Source organism: Grus americana, chromosome 2 (genome assembly GCF_028858705.1).
Source record: "Grus americana isolate bGruAme1 chromosome 2, bGruAme1.mat, whole genome shotgun sequence".
NCBI classification, from domain to species: domain Eukaryota; kingdom Metazoa; phylum Chordata; class Aves; order Gruiformes; family Gruidae; genus Grus; species Grus americana.
In genome coordinates this window covers 123,806,276-123,833,934 of record NC_072853.1, presented here as the reverse complement: position 1 = coordinate 123,833,934, position 27,659 = coordinate 123,806,276, and the positions used below count along the sequence as shown (strand labels likewise).

General features: G+C 38.6%; 1 protein-coding gene across 5 annotated transcripts in view; it reads left to right on the top strand.

The window, feature by feature from the left end:
• Positions 1-6,779: 6,779 nt before the first annotated feature.
• The window catches only part of CNOT10 (CCR4-NOT transcription complex subunit 10), a 34,534-nt gene continuing 13,654 nt past the window's right edge, over positions 6,780-27,659 (top strand). For 2 of the 5 annotated variants that reach the window (XM_054815478.1, XM_054815476.1), the window contains exons 1-14: positions 6,852-6,973; positions 7,494-7,578; positions 8,340-8,393; positions 12,013-12,104; positions 14,860-15,021; positions 15,532-15,682; positions 16,678-16,820; positions 17,857-17,943; positions 18,663-18,746; positions 19,767-19,884; positions 20,990-21,139; positions 22,320-22,522; positions 26,593-26,714; positions 27,350-27,526. In XM_054815478.1, coding sequence (XP_054671453.1) covers positions 7,497-7,578; positions 8,340-8,393; positions 12,013-12,104; positions 14,860-15,021; positions 15,532-15,682; positions 16,678-16,820; positions 17,857-17,943; positions 18,663-18,746; positions 19,767-19,884; positions 20,990-21,139; positions 22,320-22,522; positions 26,593-26,714; positions 27,350-27,526 — 1,625 coding nt within the window. In that variant the 5' untranslated portion in view covers positions 6,852-6,973; positions 7,494-7,496. Of the gene's footprint in view, positions 6,974-7,493; positions 7,579-8,339; positions 8,394-12,012; positions 12,105-13,389; positions 14,007-14,026; positions 14,157-14,859; positions 15,022-15,531; positions 15,683-16,677; positions 16,821-17,856; positions 17,944-18,662; positions 18,747-19,766; positions 19,885-20,989; positions 21,140-22,319; positions 22,523-26,592; positions 26,715-27,349; positions 27,527-27,659 lie in introns of those variants that run through there. The other 3 variants (XM_054815479.1, XM_054815477.1, XM_054815480.1) reach the window with 3 other exon arrangements.

Sequence of the window (27,659 nt, the reverse complement as noted above, 5' to 3'; positions counted from 1 at the left end):
CCACAGTGATTCTTTAGCTCCCGAGATATGTTTCGTTCTTTAAATAGCTTTCCATCTTTTTAACATTTTGGAACATGTGACTAGTTTCATTATGCTTTTTTTTTTTCATCTTCCTTTGAAGCCACATTCATTTACAACTGACTTAGATTAGGCAGAAAGGACTGATAGAAGGAAACTAAAATAGCTTTCAGAGATTACTACTACAGTCAAATATATTTGGAACTTGAAGAGCCAACGTGAACTATTGAAACAAAATAAAATCTACATTGATCTTTGTAAGTAAAGAAAACAAGATTTCGATTGGGATTTTTGTCCTGGATTAATCCAGGATCATATACAATATTTTATTCCTGGTATGTAACACAGCAAGTTAAAATTTAATCCAATAAATAAATAAATAAATAAATAAATAAATAAATAAAACCTTTGTATTTAATCATGCATCATTAAATACTGAGGTTTTGACTTGAACTGGAGACCGCCTGAGTCAGAACCTAACAGTCTTATACAGAGAACAATGGTAGCTGGCAACAGGGTATTTCCTGTTGGTTTTCACAACAAACAAACAAAAAAATTTGATATCTTCATATGATCTGCAGATGTGCAGTATGCAAGCATTTAGATGCAAGTTTTACAGAGGTCTACTATTTTAGGTACATATTAGATAACAAAGCTCCTATCTCTTAAAAGACAGCTCCATCAGAATAGACTTAACACCTTTCAGCAGATTGTGTGACATAAAATACACTCAATCTTATGTTCTTAAGTTCCTAAAAGGTTTGGAGGAAAATATACTTTAAATTTACTTAAATGCCTGAAAGAACTTTAAAAACAAAGGACGTGTAATGAGAACATACACAAAGATTCTACTGGACTGAAGGTAGAAAAACTGTATTGAACACATCCTTTGGCTTTTGCAACGTCTCATATAGGCTTTATCAGCAAAATACTTCATTTGTATCTTTAGTGAAAAAAGAATTGTTTTGTACTTCTCGAGAGAAACCATCTCTTTCTGAATGTCTGGAGATATGCTGAGAATAACAACTACCATAAACAAGTAATTAGTAAGAATTTAATTATCTTTTCCCATTTATAGATTATTCCTGCCTGGAGACATAACATAATTTCTCAAAAACCTCCAGGTTCCTAACTGTTACAATACTAAGGACATCAAGCATTAGACTTCCCTACAAAGTGCGTGTATCAGCTTAGGCTGGCACAGGAATTCTTAAGACTGAGCTGAAAGAACCAACGTTTACTTAAAGCCTCTGATTTGACATAGGTACATTCACTTTCTATTTCTGCATCTCAGAAAGGCTCAAAGTGCTCTGCAATGTAGAAGGCCATAAAAGTAGTGCTTGACATGTTGGACATAAACATATATGTCATGCAGACATCCTGCTGTTATGAATAAATCAGTTCCTGCTTGTGCTAAAAGGCACTGATGTAATCACAAAATGTTTTAGAGACCTGATCCTTTTGCTCTTAACTGTGTAATACTGGAAAAATTGCCCCTCTGCAAATTAAGGATTGGGCCTTAGCATACTTCTTTTGGAATAAAGGCTTTTCCGTCAATTTGAGTGTTTAAGTGGCAATCAAAGTTCCATAAGCTTTAGGCTAGTCTTCTCTACAGGAAACTAAACAACCCAAAATGTATGGTGATATGTGTATAGTTTTCCTTCCACAACCACCTTGATTTCCAGAGTAATTGTAATCAATTTCTTCTGCATGACACTGGAAGAGAAAAATTACAAAGATGATATAAAACCATTTTTTGTTTCTTATCCTATGAAAACCTTACATGGCACAATTTGGGTGATCCCTGGACTTAAATCCATTAACAGAAAAAGATAATGATGCTATTATGAGAGCCAAATGGAGGGGAAATACGTAACAATACCATATACAAGTAAAATCAGAGCAGATCTAGAATGAGGGAAGAGGGAGGTGAGTGATGCCATGAAAGAGTTATTTATCAGCTACTATAATGCGAGGAAAAGATGATCACCTCTTTTCAAAACAGGAATCATGGAAATTTATTGAGGATATTGTAGTATCACTCCTCTAAATCCCTTACGCTCCATTGTTGTCCGTATTTCTCAGTGATACCCCCCTGCTCTCAGAAATTTTGCACCTGCTTGTTCTCTTTCTGCGTCCCAATGATGATGAGGTCCTGCCTGTCTAAGCTTGTCTCCCAGGCTCAACATCTCTGTTTGGCTGCGAGCAAAGCTGTCACAGCGGTAAGCACTGTCAGAAAGATATTCTGCCTCTCTTTTTTTGTCTGTGAAAGCAAGGTGTAAGAAGGATTTACTCAAGGTACTTTCCTGGCACTGCTGCTGTGGCTGCAGGGTGAAGGCTAATGTTCCTCCTCTGTGCCACCAAGCAATGCACGTTCCAGCAGCAGAGTGAAGAGCGGGATCAGAAACAAGTAAAACAGTGTCACTCAGAAACTGCAGGAGTGAGAAAAATTAAAGGGCTTCCTTCCACCTGTGGAATTCTTACATAGACAGTGGTGGCTGGTGTGAAACATCTGCATGAGACAGGTGAAAGGGGAACTTGCTGTTTCCTAGAAGTCCCATGGTTGAGCAAGTTTTGTGAGACAGCTTTACTTCAGGGAGTTTCAAAATGTGTAATGGAGATGTGTGGTACTGGGCCAGTTGCCACCTGATGCAAAAACCTCTGTGAATATACTAGAGATGTGAGGAACCTCAGCGCCAGCCGTTTACAGCTGTCAACCTACTCCTGCTGCTCTAAGTGAATTGCAAAGTAAACACAGCCTATGCTGGTTTATTCACTGCTCACAGACAGAACAAAAACTGTAATAGTTTGTGATGCACCATAATTTTCCAGGCAAATATATTCCATAGCACTCTGAAAGCAAAAATACTGTATTTAAATGAGATTCACAGCAGTATATTTTATTGACTTCGAGAGACAGATTGAGAAAAAGATTACCAAGATGAGACTAATAGCTGCATTCAACATACTGAAATTTACACTAGTTTACATTTTAAATAACTCCATCTGTAGGGGGAAAATAGTACTTAAACCCACCTTACTTTATTAGATAGTGCCACCTAGGGGTTAAAAGCTTTTAGAGTGGCAAAAGAAAGGAAGCCCTATTAATAGCAGAGAAAGTATTTCTTACATTAAATCATTTGTATTTTGGAATTGACTAGGCAAACAAAGCGTTGCCAAGATTTCCATACTGTTGCATCTGGCAAGAGAATTGTAAGTTTTGCAGTTCCCCTCGGAGCTGGCCATACTCCTTTCTCTTCCATAGTCTGGCAGTGATTGGGGATGTCGCAAATCCCGATTTTCTCCTCTACTGCAGCTCGTGTGATCAGTGGAGAGGTTATCTACATCTACTGCTGCAAGGCCGGGTAGGAGATTGCTGACTTGCTGGTTTTGAGTCTGCAAGAATTTAAAATAGAGCCTTGAAAAGGCTTTGCTTTGTGAGGCCAAAATCAGAGAGGAAACCCTGGCCTACTTCTACTTAATCTAATCTACTAAAGGAAGGTACTGTACAGGGGAGGAATGAGATGCTGGGACTACTTTCTGTCTGTCTGTGAGCAGATATGCTTTATTCCACATGAAACTTTCCCCCCTCCCCTTGCACTTACAAATTACAATTGGCTCCTTTTGGCTTCTTTTGATTTAGCCTAGGGTGAAAGAAAAATCTGCCCATCTCTGTACCATGTTTGTTTTTTTAAACTGAGTTTTGGGCTAAAAGCCTGAATTGTGGTAATTCCTTTCCTGAAAACCCAAAACTCCAGGAGAGGTAATACTTTAGGAGAAGTTTTTTTCATGCACTTTTTTTATTCTCTCAAATGGTATTTGATTTTATTCTGTACCTTCCACAGCAGATGGCGTACGTGCCTCACTGAGACTGGAGACTCTTTCTGTGATCTGCTCACTTAGCAAGATCTACTATACCTCAGGCAGAATGCAAATTATACATACATGTAGTCAAGAAACTCTCTCCCCTGTCCTTAGATGAAGGTAGTGATGCTCTCACAGTACTTTTGAAGCAAAAATGTCAACATTTTTGATTGCATGACATGTAATAAAGGACAGATGTCTCTTCCCTTCTTTCAGTACCCTCCACACACACAAGCAATTAAGACTTGGTTATCAGTGAGAAGGAGGGGAAGACCTGATTTTATTTATATTAAGTTCCTTTTTAAAATCATTCATACTGAAGAAAGAAAAAAGGCCAGCTGACAAAAATTGATTTATCTGTCCCTTAGAAATGAGAAAAAAAAAAATTTTGGAGCCACAAACATGGTAAATGGTGCTGGACAATAAACCAAAGATTGCTATAAGTACCCCTCAGGTAAACAAGCCCTAAAATATAATCGTAGCATGATGGATAAAGCAGACTCTGTAGATGTCATGATGTAGAAGACATGAGAAGCTGGATACCAGGGCTGCCATACTTGAAGCTGAATATGTTGACAACATTATTAAAGAAAAGCTACAGGAGGGAATAGCAAATTCATTGTGGTGCCCATCTTGATGCAGCATGCTCCGGAACAAGCAGACTACTGCTTAGATGCTGGTGATAAACACTGTACCAAGACTGAGGGAGAGGGAGATGTACATTCACATCAGGTCCACACAAGACATTCTTGCTCTATCACTCAGGGTGGATTTTTGGTGACTTTGTTCTTTTGACAAAAGTCAAACAGAATATGCAGTTACACTAGCAGTACAGTGCTTTTGTCTTTATAGGTTCTACTGCTTACCAAAACAGCGTGTTTTTTACATATATAGATGTATGTATGTGTATATAAATACACATATAAACATGCTAGTAAATATACACACATTAGGAGGGCTTGCCATTACAATTTCATTGGCAGATATTCTCTAATACGGAGATGGCCTAATGGTCTGGGCCAGCAGCTATTTCTTACAAAAGAAGATACAACAAATTCAGAGACTTGGAATAAGATATTTATGAATAAGGATTGCTGGATTATCTCATAGATATATATATGTTTAAAAGAAAGTCTGAAGATGAGAGTTTAGTGAAGAGGAATTGGAGAAGTGGTGATTAATAGAAGTCATTAAACATAATTTGGAATGTTCAGAATTTCAATTACAAAATAAAAAGAATCATCCTGCTCTTGAAGTTCCTGAAATAATGCTTTCAAAATATTTCCTTTTACAGGGCCGGGCTCATTAAAAGCTGTGATGCTTTAAAAGTGTTCAGAGCTGGTGTGTCTAAAAGCCTGGTTCTTTCTTTCCAACTGTATCCCTCTGTTAAACAAAGCATCACCTTTCCTTTCAAACCTTACCTCTCTGAGGTGCCCGGCAGTAGAGTTAGGGAAAACACGGTAGCTGCAGGCCTGCTGCAAGAAGACTAGTAAGAAGAAATCCTGATTCCACTAAATCACTTTTGCCATTGACTTCCCTGAGGACAAATTTCACCCTCAAATCTTTCTTGACAAATGTTGTCTGCCTGGCAACAAGGTCAAAAATCATGTAATGCAGAATGTGTCAGTCAGAATGGGGTGTATCCACACTGTCACAAGTAGAAAAACAAGTGGATGTTTAACAGGAATAAATGAGGAAGGGGGAAAGTCTTGGAGAACCACGTCTGGAGAAATGATACAAGAAAGTGCTCGCATATTAACAGATGACAATATTATGGCACCAGTGACTTACAGGGACCGCACTGTGACACAGAGGAAGCACACAGAGAGGATGATGATGAAAATTGCCATTCACAGAATGGCAATTAAGGGTAACTGTCCCTGTGTCTCAGGAGCCTTTTGATGCCTGAGATGGGACACCCCAGAACCTTAACCCTAACCTCATCTCACCTCCCGTTGTATATAACAACTGGGTTCAAAAGAGAAGGTGGCTCCTCTAGATGCATCCAGAGTCCCTACCCAAGAGTCAGAACAACATCTGGCTGCTGAGCCTACAAAGATCTGTCTTAGCAAAGGCGAGCGCTTAGATACTATATATAGTATATCCAAGTCATTATAAACATTTAGGAATCTTTAATATTTATGACGCTGCAAATGTCATTTATCCTATGTCTGGTACTTTAACGACAGAGATAACGACAACACTAACAAATGCTAATCATCGGTCTGATGAGGGTTACTTCCCCCCCAGCATACGAATTCCAAGGACACTTCAAACTCACGCTGTGAAACTGGGCTTGCAGTCCCTGGGGGGATTGAACTGGGCCTCAAACATCCATTTAGAAAAGAAATTAAGATGCAGACACGAGGCCACCTTGGCTGCCTTCATCACTACGGCGATGAGCACCTTATCACCACTCGAGATAGCCAGGCTGATAAACCACATACACCCAGATAAACTCGGGAATATTTTGAAGGCTTCCTCGTCACCAGCTGGTGATACCTGAAGGAAGCCCCCGGGTCACCGCTAACGGCACTGGCTGCTCCGGAGGGGATCCCGGCATGTCTGAACCGGGCAGAAAACACAAAATACGTTCGAGACGGCGGCCGACACTTGCCAATCAATTCGGTGCGGCGGAAGAACCGGAAAGCAACTACAGAGAAACAGCCCGCGCACAGCTCTCGCACGGCCAGCCGAGAGCCGCCAACATGGCGCCCCCGCCCCGACGGCCACCGGGGCGGGTCGCGGCGCGCATGCGCCTCGCCACCCTGACCGCCACCACCGCCCCCCCGCGGCAAAGCCACGCGCGGCGTCCTGACGTCAGATGCGCGATCCCCCGGCAACGGCCGGACGTCGCGAGGCCGCCGGGAACCCGGAAGCGGCGGGCGAATAGGAGCGAGTGGCGCAGTCAGCGGGGCGGGTTCGGGCGCGCGGAGGGCGGCGGTGGCAAAGTAGTCCCGGGGGACAGCGGCCGGTTGGCGGTGGTGCGGTCAGCGCTCGGCGCAGCGAGGGGATCCTCGGCCTTATCGGCGCGCTCGGACTGTGTGGCCATACCGCGCGGCAGGGGAGATGGCGGCGGACAAGGCTGCGGGTGAGTGCGAGGGGAGCCGCCGCGGTCCGCCGTGTCTGCCTCAGGCCTGGGCCGGCTGGTGCGGAGTGATACGCTCCCGCGCGGGGGGCGGTGAGTACCGGTACGTCCCGGGCGGAAGGAGAAACGCATGCGAGGTTTACTCTGTGCTGTTTCCTTCCGCCGAGGAAGTAGTGCCCCCGCGGCAGCAGTACTGCGGGTCACCGGCGGCCGAGGTGGCCGGTGTGAGGTGCCGGCGAGGCCCACCGTCTGTGGGCCTGTGTCCTGACGTGCCCCCGGCGAGGGGGGCAGAGCTGTTGCACTCTCCTGGCCTGGAAGGGCTCGGTGGGAGGGCGTTGTGGACGGGGTGGGTGTCTCTCTCTCTCTCTCCCAGAGCTTAATAACCGATAGAGAAGTTGAGCTTCTGGGCTAATTTGTTAAACTGAGGCATTCGGAAGGTGCTGGGGAGATTTGAACGCTTCGTGTTGCCACTTAATCTCTGGAGTTGAGTCTGATTCCCTCTGAGTTGCCACTTTGTTTTCAGGGGATGAGTGGGTCTTTCCTGAACTCCGGCCTGAAAAGACACTGTAGAGAGAAATCAGCAAGATTAAAAAATAAATCATCTTCTGGTAAACACCTGCGATAAATCTCAAGTACAGTTGCTGTGTAACTCGTTAGTGTTACGTCCATCTCCCATAAGACTACCCTTCATGCAAGAAGTCCTCTTTGCAGGGAAAGTCCTTCCCTCAGATGGCAGCTCAGTGGGGACAGAGAAGAAGGTGATGTGGAGGAAAGCCAATCAGATGGTTTTATGCAATGGGAGCATTATTTAAAAAAGCCTCAAGCATCTTTTCTCTGGATGCTAAATATGAAACTCTTTGGTATCTGAAAAAGATTGTGGGAAAAATGAGTGTACTGTACTGAGTGATGTGTACTAAACTATCCTGTGTTTATTTATAAGCACTGTAAGCATCTCCTCAACTGCAAGGAAAAAAAAATAGCATTAAGTTTTGGGGTGGTTTTTTTTTTTTCCTTGGAAGTATTGAAGGAACTTTTTGGTTGTGCATTCTTATGAGTATCTGCCCAAATTAATCAAAGACATGAGCTATGGCAAGATATTCTACATACTGTGCTTGTTCATAGCAGCAAGTTACAGATAACTTTCCATGTAGTTTTGGTGCCACAAACTGTTGTTGTTTTCTTATGAAGGCTGAACGCTCTGGCTGGTCTTCATACCCTTTAATATGCTATTGGAGTAAGAGTCATGTGATAGATTCCTCTCCTTCCTAGGAAGAGATTATCCCTCTGCCTGTAGAGTTTGGAAATAAAAAATAATTCCAGAGATTCTCTGGTATTCAACAGCACAGTTCATGCAAGATGTAATTTGCAGGGCCTAGGAACAAGAGAGCTCAGAAGCAGCAGTCCTTGGAGATACGGAGAACAGGTATGAGAAGGATAATGATTGCAGTCACTCTCCAGGTGTCTTCGGGTATGTGTATGTGGGAGATGTGGCTGCTTGTTGCTTATATGATGTGGCAGCAAGCCAATGAGGAGGGCAATCTCCCTTTTCAGGTGGCAATCTCATGTTTTTCCTTGTTCTCCTTCAGAGAACAGAATCTGAGCAGTTGATTTTTACATCCTTTTCCAGGTTGCCCCTTTTGCCCCTCATCACTAGCCTGACAAGGATTAGTTTTAAAGTTGCTCTGTACTTGTGGAAGTTGGACAAAACGAAAAGTTAAACAGGTTCATGTGTAAATACAATTTATAGAGATAACTCGAGTCCTGTCATTTGTAAAGCAGAGAATCTGCACTGTTTCAGGTATTTCAGCTGATAATTGTAGCTACTGTATGGATAGGAGCATTTCGGTAGTGACTAGTATGCCACGTGTTACCTGTACCACGTGCTTCTGCAAGAATGCCGAAGATCTGAGTGATCCAGTGGCATGCTGTATGTTTTGCCAGGGAACAATGCACCTACCTGTTTCATTTTCAAATGTCTCAAGCAATACAGAAATAATAGTTTTATTTGCAAGCACTTGATAGCCATTTGCGGCCAAGAAAGCAAGAGTAATTTCCACCCCCCATTTAAGTGGAATGGGAGGGTTCTTTTTAGTATCTTAGGCCAGCTGCCTTTTAGGTGACCCCTGTCTGTGAGATCCCTTGATAAAAAAGGTCAATTGAAGTAGATCCTGGTCTAAACAAGAGTGGCAGGATTACAGTAGATTAGAAAAACCTTTAGATCTTTAACAGGTTGCAAGGGTGGTTGGAGCAAAAGGGGTAGAGAGTAGCTAAGGTGGGTTTGGGTTTTGTTGGGTTTTTTTTCTTCAAATAAAAGAGCTGTGCTGTGAACTGTGTCAGCTGGACTTTAGTTTTATTCTTTCTTGATAAGCTTCCAGTTCAGGTTTTGTAAACTTGCTTTGTTTACTGAATTGTTGTAGGTGCAGTTGATCGTATTACAGCCATAAAACTTACTTTATCGGAGAAGGGACAGCTCTGTTTTTGCTTAAAGTAGTCCCTAGTTTAATTTAGTTCTTTTTAATGTACCAGCAGACTTAGAGACATAGTGAAATCTGTAGACCTGTCCTGATTTTTCCCTAGGAAATACATCAAACAGCTATATAAGTGGTGCTTTTATTACACAACTTTATCTTTCGCTTAACTGAAGACATTTTACTTCAGGATTCAGACTTCCATAAGCCTTCATTTGAGATGCTTGTTTTACAAACTTGCCTACAATAGCAGCAGTCAGCAATGCGCTCAGTAGTTGATGGCACTCTGCTAGGTAAACCTGTATGTGAGGGAACCTCTTGACTAGACCAAGCGTTATCAACTTCAAAAGTTTTAAAGTCTCAAGTCTCTGTGCTATGGTTACTTTTACTAGCCTAATCTGAAAGGCGTGCTGAGCAAGCAAAGCAGGTAACATAATTGTTAGCATGGAAGTTTGAAGGGAAAATGCGTTTGCTTATTCACTGCTATTCCTGAGACCCTTGGAGGGTGATAGCTTTCTGTTCAGCTGTACAACTGCAAGACTTAGAGCAGGAATCAGATCTATTCTGTATTTAGCTTGAAGGAGAGGTGCTTCTTGTTCCTTTCCTCTTTTGCTGCAGAAAACCTTGGCACATCAACAATTTTCTGAGCTTTTTTTGTGGTTTAATTTTCTCTCCTACCTTTGTCTTTCAAGGAAAAGGCAGTGCAAGTAGCATTGATCAATGCCTTACACACAGTCAGATTTTGTAGCAGGTGCACGCGGTTCTGTAGCCCCCTGAGGATCTATCCCTCTGGAGTACTGGAATTGCAGAACCCTGAATTTTGTCTAAAACATGGTGGGTTACTTTGTAACTTGTGGGTGTAAGATTGTTGAGATTTTAAAATCTCAACTTTTTTGGTATCTTGATGCAGGTTGAAAGTGACAATCAAATATTTATTCTTGCTCAAACATGTTATTGCATAGGGCAATGGAAGGGGTCTCACTATCTTCCCAGCAACAAACTATGATAGATTACTAAGTCTGCTTTATTCCTACTGTGGATGTTAATTGATTAATCTTCTGAGGTTTGATTGCCCTTTACTGTTGTCTATCTTATCATACTTGTAAATTGTCATAGTCAGTCAGTAGCAGATGATCCAGATATAATGGTGATGATGAGGAATGGATTTTGCAGGGGACCTCACAGATAGGTTATTTCATTTGTTGAAAGTGAAAACAAAGTTAGCAGAGTTTGCATTACATCCTTGAATTCTAGGAAGAGAAAGAAGCATTGAATTTACAAAGCCTACCTAGACTATGAAAATAGCAAAATGTAGGTTAGAGCAGAGCTTGCACAGTGAAATTGAAGAAATTATCTGGAAAAGTGGAAACCCTTGCTGGTTTATAAAGTCTTTGTTTCAGAAATCTGATTTTTTTAATTTTTTTTTTTTTTGCGTGTTCTAGCACATGGGTTAATGATTCTAGAAATAAGTTGTCTGGTGTGGTGGTTGTGTGATGTTTTGGGTTGTTTTGGTTTTTTCCTTCAGTAGTTTGTGTTCATTACAAGGAAGGGCTTGCTGGGGTGTTTTTCAGCTTCTTTGACATGGAATGTCTGTACTGTAGTTTTTAACACAACTTCACTGAATTGTTAATTACATGATGACAAAAAGGTTCAGTAGACTCCTTTCTGAAAAATCTGCTCAGCAGTGACTGAAAGGTAGGTTAGGAATTCTATGTAAATGAGATTGAAGACAATTAAAACCTCATTATATTACTATAAATGCTCAAAGGGGCCACCATCATAATTGCTGCATGCTGTTCTTGTTGTCTTAATCTGGAAAAGGATACAGTAGAACTGGAGAAGATCCTGGTGGAAAAAAAAAAAAGTATGAGGAAGATGCAGAATGAACTGTGCCTGCTCACCGTGGAGGAGAGATGGTTCAAAGAAAGATCTGTAAGATCAGGAGTGAGGCTGAATAGGCGGCATTTGCTTGTGTCTTGCAGTATAATCACTAGACAGCATTTGATGGAGTATATTGAAGAGTATAAAAGTTTAAAGAGTTTAAAAAAAAAATGTATCAGGTCTGTCAGTGATCATTAACAATGATGGTTTGATTGCAGCCTCTTATGTAGGGAGACTTGTTCTTCCAAAGCAGGGAGGTAGGTGGAAGCTCCAGTCTTTGCTCTGGTTGTTCCCCAAAGCATCCCTTGCTTGCTGTTTAGGAAGCACCATGCAGGATGCAGTGTGGCCTTTGCTGCTAATTTTTGTGCACATGAAGCCAATCCTAGTGTATGGCTGCAGCTTTCAAGAGAAATCTCAAATGTATGCATTGTCAGTTAACTTACAGGACTTTGGTTATTGGTTGAGCACAGTAATTTAGTTAGAATTATTACATTTACATTTTATGGAGAGGAATTCACTAGGAGTATAGGCTAATGAGATGTTTTAGTGTAGTAGGGAGACGGTGCTGCGGTTATCTGGAGAGTTACTTGTACTGGCAGGAGGATCTTGAGAACTGGAAGAAACAAAATTTTTAAGCTGAATAGCTGCCATCACATTTGCAAACTTTCTTGTAATCTTCTGTCTGCTTTACAGAGCAAGGTACCGAGAAACATGAAGGAGCAGGCACTTCTGGGATTACTGATCAGGAAAAGGAATTGTCGAGCAGTGCGTTACAAGCTTTTCTGGTAAGACAATGCCAAACTCTGAGACTTCTAATTTACCACATAACTGCTAAATGGGCTTATATAATTATTTTTCCTGTTTTTGTAGCACAGTTGCAACAGTAGTAATGGGATATTATATCAAAAGTAGCACTAGTTTTGTTGTAAAGCCAGCACATGTATCTTCTGACTGCTATGATGTGAGAAGACTGAAGGGGATACTTGAATGAAGTCTGCAAGAGCACATTTAATTTTGGTTCTCAGAACTTAGTAGCCTTAAAAGCTGTGTAATGATTTAATCAGAAGCAGGAGGCTGCAATTTGGTATCAGCATTGGAAATGCATGGTCTCTCTGAAGAATTAATCACTTCAAACTAAAAATGTTGTGTTAAAGGGTTTAAAGGAGCCATGTGCATTAAAAGACAGCAACCAAACCAATCTTTTTCATTTTAGCATCTTGCTATATTCTTCCACGAAAAACATATACTGTTCTGTCACTCTGCATTAAAATATGTTCTTCAACAGATAATACCTACAGGCAATGCTAGCTACCTATTTTATGTTTCTTGGGAGATTTTTTTTTTGGTGTGTTAAACTGAAAGACCAGGTATCTGAATTTTACTTCTTTCTTTGTATTGTCTCCTAATTTTATTTAGTGTAGGAATTGACAGGAAGTATAATTCCTTTTCCTTTTAATTGTTGTACCTCTACCTCCACAGTGCCTTGCATAATTCAATTTTGGATGTGCTAAATAGATCGGGGGAAGAATTTAAATACCGTCCTTTGAGATTCCTGTTTGTGTGTTTCACTCATTACTTTTATTTCATCTGGAATGTTGCTACATGAAGTGTATGTAGTTGGTTCTTAAAGTGACTACAGCTGATGTTCTTCACTGATGTCTTCTTGAGTGCTTTGTAGCTCAATTGTTCTTTTTCAATAACTTTTTGCTCATTGGCATTTGATCCTGAGAACTGAAGGCATAGGAAAGGGTTGCCTGTTTCCTACCTTGCCCTCAGATCTACGTGCCTAAAATACTTTTGATCTGTTGACAACTTCATCTTTAGTTTTTATACTAGTCCAGTGTATCTTGTTTATCACTCTTGCTTGCTTTAAGAACTCCCTAAGTTTCTGATGTTGTGAGGTGGTGACAGATGTCAGCAGAATTAATCTGGTGCCTTGTTTGCCAATTTTGCTTGCTATTGAGTTGCTTTAAATAGCTTTGTGGACTGTCTTGCGCACTGCTTTATCATACTGTGCTTCCAATTTCTGTCTTGAATAGAATGACTATAAAATTGTATATTATATTCTAGATCCTGTCAAATAGAGGAAAGGACAGCTGGCTGATGAAAAACATCACAAAATAAGCTGAGCATTTAAGGGCTCGAGGTTTTTAGTCCAACCATAGTTAGAAGCGTTGTTGCTGTGATCTGAAAGCTACTCCTGTTGAAGAGAAGCTCTGAGTGTGAACACATAAAGAAAATCATTGGGAGATGAACTGTCTCAATTAAAGAGCATGCCAGCAGTTGAGTTGCAAGTCCCTGTGTTTATGCACGTGATCAAGATGCTGTTGATACTGAAGGTTGTGGAAATACTTTGTGTCAATGTCCTGCTACATCTGCCTGTATGTTGTATAACTCTGCTTTCGCAGGAGGGCAAAGGGACTGAGGTGGCTCTATTGAGAGTAGCCTCAGAATGGCAACTTGCTCAGGAAGAGCAGAAGGACCACAGAGCCTTTCTCTGTTGTAATTCTTCCCTTAATAGAGGAAGTTAGGCAGGAGCCCAGGAGAAGCTCCATGGAACAGCACTTAAAAAAGGAGGAGGAAGTGGAGAGCATAGCCTTTGATTGTGAAGCATTGACAGAGATGGAAACAAATCTGCATATCTGACTGACCGGACTGGAAGTAACCCTGATACGGAGGAGATGAAGGTGATTGTTCCTGTAGAGGAATTGAACGGTAGAGAGTGAAGGATCATTTAGGCTTAACATAGTTGAGTCTGGAGTTCTCTTTCATTCTTTGATGCCACTAAATTCCTCCTGCAGAAACCCAGAAAAGACTAAAACTGAAAGCACAAAGAGGTGAGCCATTCTGAAGTCCTTGCCTATTCCTGAGGTCAAAGAAAGGGATTTCTTGATTAAATCAAACCTCAGAGGAGCACTATGCTTGGGTCCTAGTTTCTGTTTAGGCATGCCTAGATGACTGAATGCTTCATTCAACAGCTACAACTTGTAAAAATATTATTTAATCCTGTACTGGGAAAGTGGTACCCTCTTTTTCCAACCTGTCTTAAGCTGACTTCCACAGACTAAATTGTAACTCAGTCTCTCCAGATGAAGTGAAGAATGAACATAAAATGATTGGCTGGGACTTATGTAAGCAACTGGCAGCTGCTCAATGTACCTGTGATGGGGAAAGATTATGAAAACTGAGGAAATAAAGGAACTTGAAACTTAAAATAATACAATGAAGACAAATCAGAGTCACACTTTTCATGGAAACATCTGTTTATAATAATAGACTACTCCATTTGTCCTTCCTCCACAAAATTCTTTCTGAAGTTTGGATATGACCTCAGATTTTAGATTTATTTCTCATATGTATTAATCTGTATAAATAATGAAATATGTGTGTAGCTGTTCAGTTGGCTTCACTTGCTGTTGCTAAAGGAAATACTACTTTGCTCTCTAATCTTACAGGGAATACTTTCATTAAAACTTAGTAGCCTGCTAGTTTAAACTTTGTATCTTCTCATGCCTGTTTTGGTTTGTGTGCAATTTTCAGGCTGGAAATTATGATGCTTGTTTGCAACACCTAAATACCCTTCAAGACATAAACAAAGATGACTACAAAATAACTTTGAATACTGCTGTTGCTGAGTTCTGTAAAAGTAACCAGACTACAACAGACAACTTGAGACAAACCCTTAACCAGCTGAAGAACCAGGTAATGCAAACCTACTGACATGATACTTGATTTTTGAGGGCTGTCAATGGTGGTGAGCTCTTACAGTGAAACAGGAATGAAACTTCTGCCCCTTGTCCCCTGGGAATAAAGGAATAAGAAAGCAACATTCCTTTTAAACCTCTGTTTAATCATTTAAGACACTGCCTTTATGTTTTTAGTTATCATTGAAATTGATCTGAAGCTGAAACATTTCAGAGATTATAACTGTAAAAAGACCTGCTATGTTCTTTCAGTAGAAAGTTCCTTAACCTGAAATAGTTTGTGAAATAATGAAAATGTGAAAATGTTACTTTACTACCCAATTGACAGGTTTCTATTTCATTGTAAATTATTTCCTGGATTTATGTTAAACAACAGTAAAGCTTATTAGCTTATAACTCTTACTGGCCTATCTTTATATGGATTAATACCTTTGGATTATTTAAAAAAACCCACTTTTTAAAATCATACATATTGAAAGTTTTAATGAAACGAGTGGGTTTTTTTCAGGTTCACTCTGCTGTTGAAGAAATGGATGGTTTAGATGATGTTGAAAATAGTATGCTGTACTACAATCAAGCTGTTATTCTGTATCATCTGCGTCAGTATACCGAAGCTATATCCGTTGGGGAGAAGCTGTACCAGTTTATAGAGCCTTTTGGTATGTAGACAGAAAGAAGAGTTTTGTTCATGCAGTAACTACAGAAAGATCATTCAATCTTTCTTGCTATCAGACAAGTGATTTGTAAATTGCCTGATATGGTTCTAAAAAAGTAGGCAGGCTTCAGAATGAAGAATATGTTTTACTTGTATCAAGGACAACAATTGAATTTGGGGGGAAGGTACTTCAAAGACATTTACCAGACAAATATAATGAAACTGAAACAGATTTTTGACAATTTTAAGAGGTATTTATGTAAATAATGTGTACAAGTCAAATTATTTAAAATCTAGCATTTTGAGTCATCATACAACTTCATGGGTGGGTGTGTATTTGTCAGGGCACTCACATTTTTAAATACATGCATTATGTCATAGATAATTATATGTGCTCATATCTGAATATAAAGTCTCCAGCTTTTATGAGCTATGGCACCCTGTGTAGTGGAATTGTCATGTGTGAAATAACTTCATAATCCTTGTTGAATTTTAGAGGTGACAAGGCTAAAGGATGTATGTGTGTGTCAATAAATTAAGTAAATGCTACACTGTTTCTCCTTCAATTCCTCCCAGTTTTTGATATACCTATTTGGGACTTACCCTATAAAGCCAGCCAAGCAGAGACGTGTTTTATATGGAATCTTTTCAAGTTCTGTGGGATTCTGTGTATGCGTGTGGCTCTATCCATCTATTTAGACGCTGGATCTTTGGTGCTGATCTGCTTAGACCAATTATCAAAACCTATAAACATGAAATACTTGTTAAGCTGTCTTTAGTCTATGCTTTTATGCTGATGCTGTTTGAATTAATTACTTTTTTTCAGTATGTGTACTTGCCTACATTGTAGATGTAGATGTCTGCGTTTTTTTTCTTATGTCATATATTTCTCATAACGTTGCATAGGTGCATTGTATAGTAATTTTTTTTTCTTCAGTTATTTTTGGAAGGACTGGTATTAGAACTGTAAAATAACTCTTACTTCTTTGCTTTATACAGAAGAGAAGTTTGCCCAGGCTGTGTGCTTCTTGCTTGTAGACTTATACCTGCTAACTTACCAAGCTGAGAAAGCCTTGCATCTGCTTGCTGTTCTGGAAAAAATGATTTCACAGGGCAACAATAACAGCAAGAATGGAAAAGAGGTAAGCTTAAAATCATATGAATGCCACTAAGTCTTTACCAGAAGTATGCTTTAACTCAATCCAAAATTACTCTTTTAAAATACTTTTGAATTATAAAGCTATGTTAGTTAGATCACCTGTAACTTCAGACAGCTACTTATACATGTTAGTAACTGAGTTAGTTGTATATAGCTGCTGTTTATTCCCTCTCTTACTCCCAGGGAGCTAAGAGGTGTTTCTTAAGTTGGAGACTTGCTTTGGAAAGACAGTTATTTTCAGGGTGAAATATACATAGTTCTCCTTGTCTTGGATTATGACCATTGACATTGGACACTTTTAAGATTTGGCTGGATGGGGTGCTGGGCCATCTTGTCTAGACAGTGTTTTTGTCTAGACGGAGCTTTTGCTGATAAAGGTTGGACCAGATGGTCCTTGAGTTCCCTTTGAACCTGGTATTCTACGATTCATGTGAGACCCTAAGTTTGAAAGGGAAGTCAGTGTCAGAGAAGAATTGCAATTGTGTACCGTAGTATGGGAAATCAAGCATCTTTTTTACATAGTATCTGAAAGTATGAGGCATACTTTCAAATGAAATCTTTTGTATGTATCTTTTGGAAAAATCAGTAGAATGAGTAGTGGCTTGGAAGTGAAAGGAGGACACGTCAGTGCTTTCCTGTTGATGGAATGTCACACAAGCTAAAACGTTTTATCTTGAAGTATATAGTAATTCTACTGAAGAAAATATTAAAGAGAGACTCTGGAATGTGCATATCATCCTTCTGGGTGAGAGAATTCTTAAAATACCTCCACTGCCAAGCGACATTGTGTAACACTAACGTTAATATAGAATTCTACCCTTCATAGACTGGTGTGGTTGTTCTTGGATTTTGATTGTTAAGCTCAAGTTACAATATTTGGTGGGATGTGTATTTTTTGACTATTAAATACTTTTTCTTCTTCTTGTGACATTGATAAAAATAGCTTACAAAAGAATGTGTAAACTAAATTGAAAAGGTAACTAATAGTAACACTTCCATTTTTTTTGTTTGATACTCAGTCAGGTAATAATACAAATAAAGATTCCTCAAATCAAAAAGCTGAAAGTGGAGCTTTAATAGAAGTTGCTAAATCTAAGATACATCAGGTAGGTGTCTGCCTATTATTTATACAAGAGCATTAGTTCAAGTTTTTCTTAAAACAAAGTGCCATCTGCTTCAAATCTAGTTCAGCATGAATTGTGATACTCTGTCTCTTCTTCAATTTCATGTTGTAAACCAAAAGAATTAATTTATCTAACTCTTCCTTTTTGCAAGATCCGTGTACAGGAAAAACTGACCTAACACAAAAAACCTTCCAATTTCAATCCCTGAAGTTTATCATAATTTTTTTTAAACTGCAGTTAGCTGCACTGGCTTTATATCTGTTAGACCTCCAACAGTCAAAATCAGCTGATGTTTTATTTTACTGTACTCTTCTGCGGAAAAATGCATGAAGAAACAAAATGCTTTTCTATTGGCATTCACTTATTGGTGCTTTCAGTTCAGTAGGTGAATGTCTGGGATTAAGAGGTTAGATTATTTTAATTAGTTTGTCATTTTAAGTGCTAGTATATGTGTTTGAATATAGAGTAGCTGTTGACCATTGAACAAAATGTGCATCTGCTTACTGTAAATACAAAGCCTATAAATTTGTTGTTGAAAGTCTGAATAGAATTTCTTTTTTAGGAAGGCTTTTTGAACAGTTTTTTACTACTTATTTTTAAGACCTATATAAAATACTCTGTAAAAAATCTCTAGATACGGTTCATCTTGCAAACCTGCACAGGTTATTGTTTTTTATTTAATAAATTTAATTTTTAAACAGTATAAGGTGAGAGCCTATATCCAGATGAAGTCACTAAAAGCATGCAAAAGGGAGATCAAGTCTGTTATGAATACAGCTGGGAATGTAAGTATTCTTAAAGCTATTGTTTTTCTAATCTAGATCTGTTTTCTATCTTAAAACTGAATTTACTAACTCTCTTTGCAAAGAAAGGTCTTATTGAGGATGAATGTCTGAAATAATGCTTTATATAGTCAGTTGGGTTTGTAATCTCTTTTCTGCAAGTGTAATTAATGGAGAATTTTCTTATTTGTGCTGTTTTTAGTTGCTCAGAAAAATGCACTTTATTGTTAATGATACCAAAGTAACAGCAAACCACTATATAATAAATGGGTTCAGTTTGCTTTATAATTTAAGCAGCACGAACCAAGTTTTAGTTTACTTATAAGTGTTACAGGTAGTACAAACTTCTGATGTCGTTGGTGGGTTTAAACCAGTTCATGAAAGATTAATTCTGGGATATGCAGGATTTTGGGGTTTTTTTTTTTTGCTGAATTTTTCTGGAGGCTTACGTCTTGCTAGAAAGCAGTTTCTTTTTTTTATGTAGGAGTTTTCAACTCAGAATTACATCCACCATCCCAGATAAATTCTACATTAACTGAGGAGCAGGGAATGGGAGGAGAGCGCTTCCCTTTTGTTGCCAGTCTCAACAGCTGCTAGTTTGACAGAAATCCTTCTGGATCATGAGGTCTCTGTTGGCAGACCAGGAAGATCACAGCCCAGGAGGAAGTTGTTGAACTCCACAGGGAGGGAAGCATGGGGAGGAGTGTATAAGAAGATGGGTTGGAGAAAGATCCTCTTAAACACAAAGGAGATTCTCTGTGTTTAGCCATTGCCATGACAGAGTTCTCTAGAATAATGTCGGGGTTTAGGGCAGTAACAAAGAGTGTGCGTAGTTTTGTAGCTTCGAGGAGGTGAGTGTTAATCACGTGCTCAACAAAGGAATGCTGCTTCATGAAGGTATCACGGCCTAAGCCCATGTATTTTTAAAACGGCAGCAGGGACAAGCTGTTTGTGGAGTGATGTGACACTAGCAGTAGAAATCGTAAACCAAGAGATGATTAACTATTGCTTTCTCCTTCACAGTCAGCTCCTTCTCTCTTTCTTAAAAGCAATTTTGAATATTTGAGGGGCAATTATCGTAAAGCGGTGAAACTTCTAAACAGTGCGAACATTGCTGAACATCCAGGCTTCATGAAAACAGGTAAAATAGAAAACCTTAATTTTGCAAGTATGTAAATGTAGTATAATAGGACTACTTATTGATATTAATTTTAAGCATATTAATGATTGCTTAATGGAGTAGGCCCTGAATGTTATGGGTTTGTGTGCTGGATATGTTTTCATCTTTCTTCTTGCGCTCCTTCACGTAACACTGTTGTGTTTTTCATTGAACGTTCTTCTAGGCAATGAGTGATTGTCCGAGAAAATGGATTTGTGAAGGTGTAAATGTAATATTTGCAAGGCTTGTATTTGGTCTCTAATTCCAGACATGAAACAAACATACTAGATCTAGAAATGAGAGTTCAGGTTGGAGTCAGGAGTAATGATTATTGTGGGAGAAACGCAAACATGTCATGAAGTGTTGTTTGACTTCTAATGTATGCCATTTTAAGTTACTTTTATACCTAGAAAGTATATATGTGCACAGAGATATAACTGCACATAAATGTTTGTACTTTTTTTAGATATAAAAAAGTGGATTTTTTCTTTTTTTATCAGTGGTAACTCTGTAAAGCTTTAGTTATCAGCAGATAAGTTAAAAGTTTAATTCTCTGTCCTTTATTATTTAGAAGGAGCTTCTTACAAGTGTTACCTGAACATGATATATTTAGGAAAGAGAGTGCATTTCCTGCTTGCATGGTTAGGCTGATGTATTTGTTTATTTTATAAAACTTAGGCAGGTCATATTTTCCTTTTTTACAAGAGCCATCTGTTAGAAAACTTGAAGTGCTTGCAGGCTGAATGCTATGAAAACCTCCAGGTGAACTCACTTCAACTTGCAGTCTATCAAATTGACTTTATACCTGGCTGTCTTAGAATATGGTGCATAAGATCTGGAAATCTGTAGCTGCTTTTATATATAGGTCATTTCAGGTCAACAGTCCAAGAGAGCTAGAATGGTATACAGAAATGTAGGTTATTAAAATGCCTGTGAGGCAGGGATGTAACTGCATAATCTATGAATATCTCACTGAAAAACATGTTTAATAAACTACCATAATATGCTGACCCATGAGAGAGTGGTGGGAGCGTTTTATGGGCTCAGTGACATCTTTTACAAAAATGGTCTTTTGCTGTTCTCTCAGGTGAATGCCTAAGGTGTATGTTCTGGAACAATCTTGGCTGCATCCACTTTGCAATGGGAAAGCACAATTTAGGAATTTTTTACTTCAAAAAAGCCTTGCAAGAAAACGATAATGCGTGTGCACAGCTAGGAACAGGCAGCTCAGATCCAGGTAAGACTTTTAAGAGTTGAAAATAGATTGTGGAAAGGGGGTGGGCAAATCAAGAAAATAGAGGGTAGAACCTTTCAGTAACTATCAGCAAAATTCCTGTTCCATCTCTTTGCAGAGGACAGGATAAGGAGGGTGAGAATTTTGATTGTAACTTGATTTCAGAGTATACTTGCCGTTGCCAGAAATAGATGATGATGCAATATGTTCTTTTTTCACTGTTTTCTTTGATGTGCTATGGGGCTGGGGCAATTACTTGTCTCTCGTTTGTAGTCTTTGACCATCGGGGAGATATGACAAAATAAAGTGTCTGTGACCTATTATGCATCATTAAAGATGTTATTTATAGTCCTGCTGTGACAGTAGGTAGAATCATCAGGACTTGAAGGATGTGTGGGGTGGGGTTTTCTGTTGTTAGTTTGGTTTTTGTTTTTTAGCTTGGAAGGTGTAGAAAATATGGAGTGTGATACCGTTAAATTAGCATTTGGAAGATGGTGTATTTATCAAACTTTCTTACTGAACAATTCCCAGACTTGTATGAGAAATGTTCATCTATTGTTTAATTTTATGGGCAGTTTTATCCATCTACTTTTGTAAGTATACAAAAGACAAGAAAATAAACATTCTAATGTTTTCTTGCTTTGAGTAATAATACTTAAATTTTTCTCTTCCAAGTAAATGGTTTCATGATTAAGTGATATTTTTTTTTTCATTTCTTGTTTTCTTTAAAATCTAGTTACTATCACACATTTTATTTTTCCTATTCACCCCTTGGCCCTGTACCTAAGTGCAGTCTTGGGTACCAGTGTGAAGACAGATGTTTTATGCTTGTTAACAGCAAAGTGGTTTTCTTCGGGAATTTGTATGAGTAACAAAAGATGTGCATTCTCAAAAAATCTGGAATTCAATATTATTACATAATATTTAACTCCAGTGACAAAAAATATATGTGGTTAGCATTTTTATGTACTTCAACCTTTACTGAGAATACAATTAATTTGTCTTTGGTATCAGGTTTGATGTGGAAGGAGTTTATTTAGAGAGGGAGGCTAGTGAATTTCTGTTATGAAAGAGTTTTTTGGTAGTTTTGGGTGTTTCCCACAGCTTCCCTCCTCCTCCCCCAGAGTTATGTTTTCCGCTCTCCTGAGCTGCACATTCAGTACAATGTAATCCTTTTCTGCAGGTAAAAAATTTTCAGGGAGACCCATGTGTACGCTACTGACTAACAAACGGTATGAGTTGCTCTACAACTGTGGAATTCAGCTCTTGCATATTGGGAGGCCCTTAGCTGCCTTTGAATGCCTGATTGAGGCAGTCCAGGTTTATCACTCAAACCCTCGTCTTTGGTTGAGAATAGCAGAATGCTGCATTGCTGCCAATAAAGGGGTAAGTAGATTTGCAAATTCCTTATTTTGATTGTAGTTATGAAATACATGTGATCACGGAAAGGAAGAAATAGTACTGTGAGTTGAACTATGCATTTTAAAGGCCTAATGCTGCAACACCTCTGTGTGAGTCCAGATTAATTTTTTTGTGTATGTGTGTCTGCATGTTTAATCTGAAGCTGCAACAGGTGGAGGAAAACCACTGTGGAAACAGTGTCTTGAAACCCAGTGTTTAATTTACTTTTCTCAGATCAGAAGAATTTGAGTAGGCTATGTGAAATATTGGTGCGAGTAGCTGTTAGAGCTGCTCTTCCATGAAGTTACAAGGTTTTTTTGCTGGAGAGACTGGTTAAGCATGATTATGTTTTGGCAATTTACCATCACACCCCTTTGGCATTCCAACTCATAATCTGAATGGGTAATCCTGAATTGGTTTGAAGCATGTTCAATTTCCGCAAGCCATCCGATGGCTTTGTCTTGAAATAATTTTAGAAACAAACATAAAGATATTATTTGGAAAGACACTTATATTATTGTCTAAACATCACTTTAGAACAGGAAGCAATATGTTCTTTCTATAGTGAATGCTCTCTACTTAATATGTGGATATTAACATAACATATGTTAATATCGACATATTAAGTAGATTAATATTTTGACTTACTACTTATGGATATTTTATGATGCCTCAGCTTTCCACACTCATTTCATATTGGCTGCAAAATAAATATAAATCCCATATAAATATAAACCCCATATAAAATAATATATGATATATATTGAAAACCACCACCAACAAAACAACCCCACAAGTAATTCAGTCTTTTTTTGTGAATGGAAGAATTAAACTTGCTCAAGATCTTTTCTCTGTACTAAGTTCTGTACTTCCAAGGATTTCTGTTTCTGGATTGCAGAAATAAGCAGGTGAGATTGGAGTCAGTGACCATTTGTAGTATCCAAGCAAGGAAAATTTTTGCGGCTCCTCTTGGAGGTTTGGTATTCACTTTGAGGCTTGTTGCACAGAAACAACTTTGATAACTTTTGTTGCTGATACTTTGACGTAGAAGGATTGTTTTTCTTCTTTTTTTTGAAAATTTTTTGACTGAAACATCTTGGATTTTTATGTTTAGACTCTAGAAATTGCATTACTGCTTCTGAAACTATGAGGTTCTAGCTCAAATTTTAGCTGGGGTAGTAGGAGAAAACATACATCTGTCCAGTAGAGATCCTTTGTCTCTACTTTAAGGCTAGATATTACAGTGTAAAAGGTATGACTGAAAGTATGTTGCTGCTGGTTTAGCAGACAGTAAGGTTAGGGGGTTTGATGTTTTAATGAATGTGGTTATTGGATCAGACTGGTGAATAATCTTATTTAAAAGCAAAATACAGCACTATGTCCTAGAACTTTATTGGAAGATGCAAAGACTCTTGTAGAGGACTACTAAAAGTATTTGGTTAAAGAGAAACTTTCTTCCTGGGATGTTCTTAATTATTTACAGTTTTCTTGATGTACAAGTAATATAAACTCCTTAAACTTCTTTTTTTAATTCTGTCTACTGTAAATCCACTATCCAAATTCAGATGTGGCTTCATTTTATAGGACTAAACTGGATGAAGAGAACAAGATGTGCTCTGATTTCCACTGAAATCTTTGCATGCGATCTTCCTTCTCTTCATGCAGCCAAAACTCATCTTAAGTTTCATTATTTCCTCACTCAGTTGCTGCTAGAGGTTGAGGAGGGGTGAGGCTGTAGTGCGACTAGCCTAAAAGCAGCATAGGCGGAGGAAGCAGAGATCAGCCTTCTTCATCCTGAAGTTGTCGTGATCACAGCTGCTGGGGAACTGAATCCCTAACTGCTGAGACTTGTCATTCCTCTGCTAGCAAAGTTTGTGGAAACCTGCTGACAGCAGACATATTGTACGTCCTCTGGGGCGTCTTGGTTTCAACGTGTTGATCCATGTCTGTTTAGGATGTTAAAATTCAGAGGGGCGGGGACAGGATCGTTGGTTTTTAGAACAGAAAATGGTACCAAAATAGTACATCTGTGAAATTAAGAGATGCTGTACTTGATTCCCTGTGAAACTGTAATTCACCCCTCCTGTGTGTGGGTGTGATGATGTAATCTATAATTGCATGATCGCATGCAGTTATTTCCACAGTATGTCCATTTCACTCAATGCACGGGATGGGTGGGATTAATTGAACAAATGGCTATATTCACTCTATTTTTTTCCCAACTCTGAATTCTTTCTGTTTTCCCTCTCTGGGTGGCCTCTGCACCTTTATTTACTGCACACTATCCAAATCCTTCCAAATACAAAATCCGTCACTTTTCCTTTGGGAATTTCAAGGGTGCTCATTATCTTGGTATCTCTATTTCAGAAAATTTAAGAAAGATATTCACAGCTTTATAGCTTTATAGGAGAGGTTTGCTCACATTCCCATTTCACAGGCACAGCATTGAAGTTTCAAGAGCGTTGGGTCAAAAACGGGTTGACTTTGTGTTGTCAGATAGTTCTGAGTGCTTAGTTTTATAAAGCACAGTGAATGCAGGAAGAACAGCTTTTTTCATACTCATTTTGCAATTTTCTGTGTCTATCTTACCGGTTACAAGTCACATGTAGATAAAGATGACACAGCTGATCATCTCTAGTGGAAAGCTGGGTATGAGAGACTGAATTAGCATAGGTTTTGTGGCAAAAACCAAAAAAATTCTGTGTACAAGGACAGTGTTTAGCAGTCTGGAAAAGGGAAATACGGACCCTTATGGGGCACTTCTTTGCTGCAGGCTAGCTAAAGCAGTAGATCATGCCAGGCTCCTGAAGCCTAGCCTTCTTCCTCCTGCAGTTGTGATGTTGTGTCGCATACCAGGGAGCTTGAATTCGGGTCACAAAAACCAGCTTGCTGTTTCTAAATTTGTAATCTTACGAGGAAAAAAATTAAGTTTGGATGCAATTAATATTAAAGGTAAAGGGGAAAAAGGGGAAGTGTCTTTAAATTATAAGATAGATTTGCAACATGACAAGTGAGGCCCTAAAATCAATAGTGTGTTTAATTTGATCTTGTAACTCAATTTGCAATAATATTCCGTGATATCTAAGTATGGATTCATATTTATACTCTGAATACCATACAGAAAAATAATTTCACTGAAGCTAATTTTCACCTGCTTTAGTATTTTAGTGTATAGAATATAGATGAAAGATGATTGTCTTTCTGTAGTTTAACACTTTTTCTAAAATATGTGCTTTATATCAAAGCTCATTGTATGTATTTTTTTTGTGACAGTAAATTGTCAATATTATTCTTCACAATAGATTCTTATAAATTTTCTGAAAAGTGATAACTATTTACAATACAGATTTAGGATAATTTTCTCCTTACAACTGTGACTCTTCATCACTAATTTACCAACAAAGTTATTAAGATGGCTTATAGTAGAACAAGCAAACAACTCCCAGTAAATATGGTGTAGAGATAATTCTTGAGACTGACAATTAGGGTGCTTTAAGTTCATTTGACCCCCAGAATATCTGCATGCTAAAAATCTGTTAAGCTAATTTAATGTAATTTTGCATATGTTGTAGTTTAGCTTCATGCTCCCCATGGAATGGTTTGAGAGCAGCTTTTTCAGAGTGCGTTTTGAATGCTGTGTAAGCAGGGAGAGAAGATGGCAAGCGTTACAGTGCCAATTCTGAATATTATTTGGCTGATCATATGATGTCTTTTTAGACATCCTAGCAGTGCTTTTATTACTACTTGGTTCATTGTTCTTTTGCTTTCAAAACAGAGGAGAAACTAGGTCAGTAGGCTATCAGACAAGCTGTCAGAACTAATCTGTGGTTACACTGTGTGCAGTAAAATCCCTCCAACACAAAGACAATAGAAGGTGCCTGATCCTTCATGGTACTTAAGATTTAAAACTGTACCTATATAAACTATTAATTCTTACATTTAAGCAGGGTTCAAAGTCTTCTTCCAGCTTTCACTTACTTTGTCAAGCTCTCATTTAACAGCTTTGATATTTTAGTCCTCAGCTTTGTTTTGGTTTTTTTTTTTTTTCCTTTTAGACATCAGAACAAGAGACTAAAGGTCTTCCCAGCAAAAAGGGAATTGTACAATCTATAGTAGGTCAAGGCTACCACCGTAAGATAGTCCTAGCATCCCAGTCAATACAGAATGTTGTTTATAAGTAAGTATGTTTTCCATGGGCTCTTTATTTTGTTATCATAGCTTTGTTAAGGATACATATCTGTTTTATCAGAAGTTTTTTAAACTGTCATGGAATAACTGTTCATTTTGGAATTATTAGCGTAGTGAATAGAGAGGCATGCTAAAATGATGAGTCCTACTTGAACATTATTTGGATACCTCCTCTATGATGGCCAGCAGAGGGCTTAACTGTGTATTCATTGTAACTAAGGCCATTAAAGCTGAAAATGAATTTATCTGAAATTTATATTTCCAGTTAGCTAAATCTGTCCTCTTTTTCTCACTTAAAAATACGTATTTTTCGTAATCCACTCTAGAAAAGCACTGAAAAAAAGGAGTTGCTCTGTCATAAAACTTCAGGAAGTGAAGTCAAGAAAAACAAGAGAACTTCTTGTAATTATGTAGTCGAATGTGCTCGCTATTTGGGCATCGTGGTGTACTTCCTATATATAAGAATAGCAAGATACATACATCTTCATAAATTAAATGTGTTAAATGTGGTTTAACTTTTTTAGGATAAAGTTTTCTCTGCATTCAGATCTTTCTGGAGCTCTGCTTTTATTTTTTAATTTAGTGGGATTGCTACTCACTGGCTTACTTCTGTGTCTCTTTAAGTGATGGGCAGTCCTCAGCAATACCTGTAGCCAGTATGGAGTTTGCAGCGATTTGTCTAAGAAATGCCTTGCTGCTACTGCCAGAAGACCAGCAGGAGCCAAAGCAGGAAAATGGATCTAAAGCTAGTAATCAGCTGGGGGGAAATACAGAAAACAGTGAAAGCAGTGAAGCATGCAGGTAAACAGAATGGCATATAAACCTTTCTTTTTGTCCACAGTAACTCTGGGCAGAGAGTCGGTGTCTGCTACCTATCCTGTTTGGCCAGCAGAAAAAAATAATGTACTTGTAGATTCTCTTAGCAGTGTTGGGA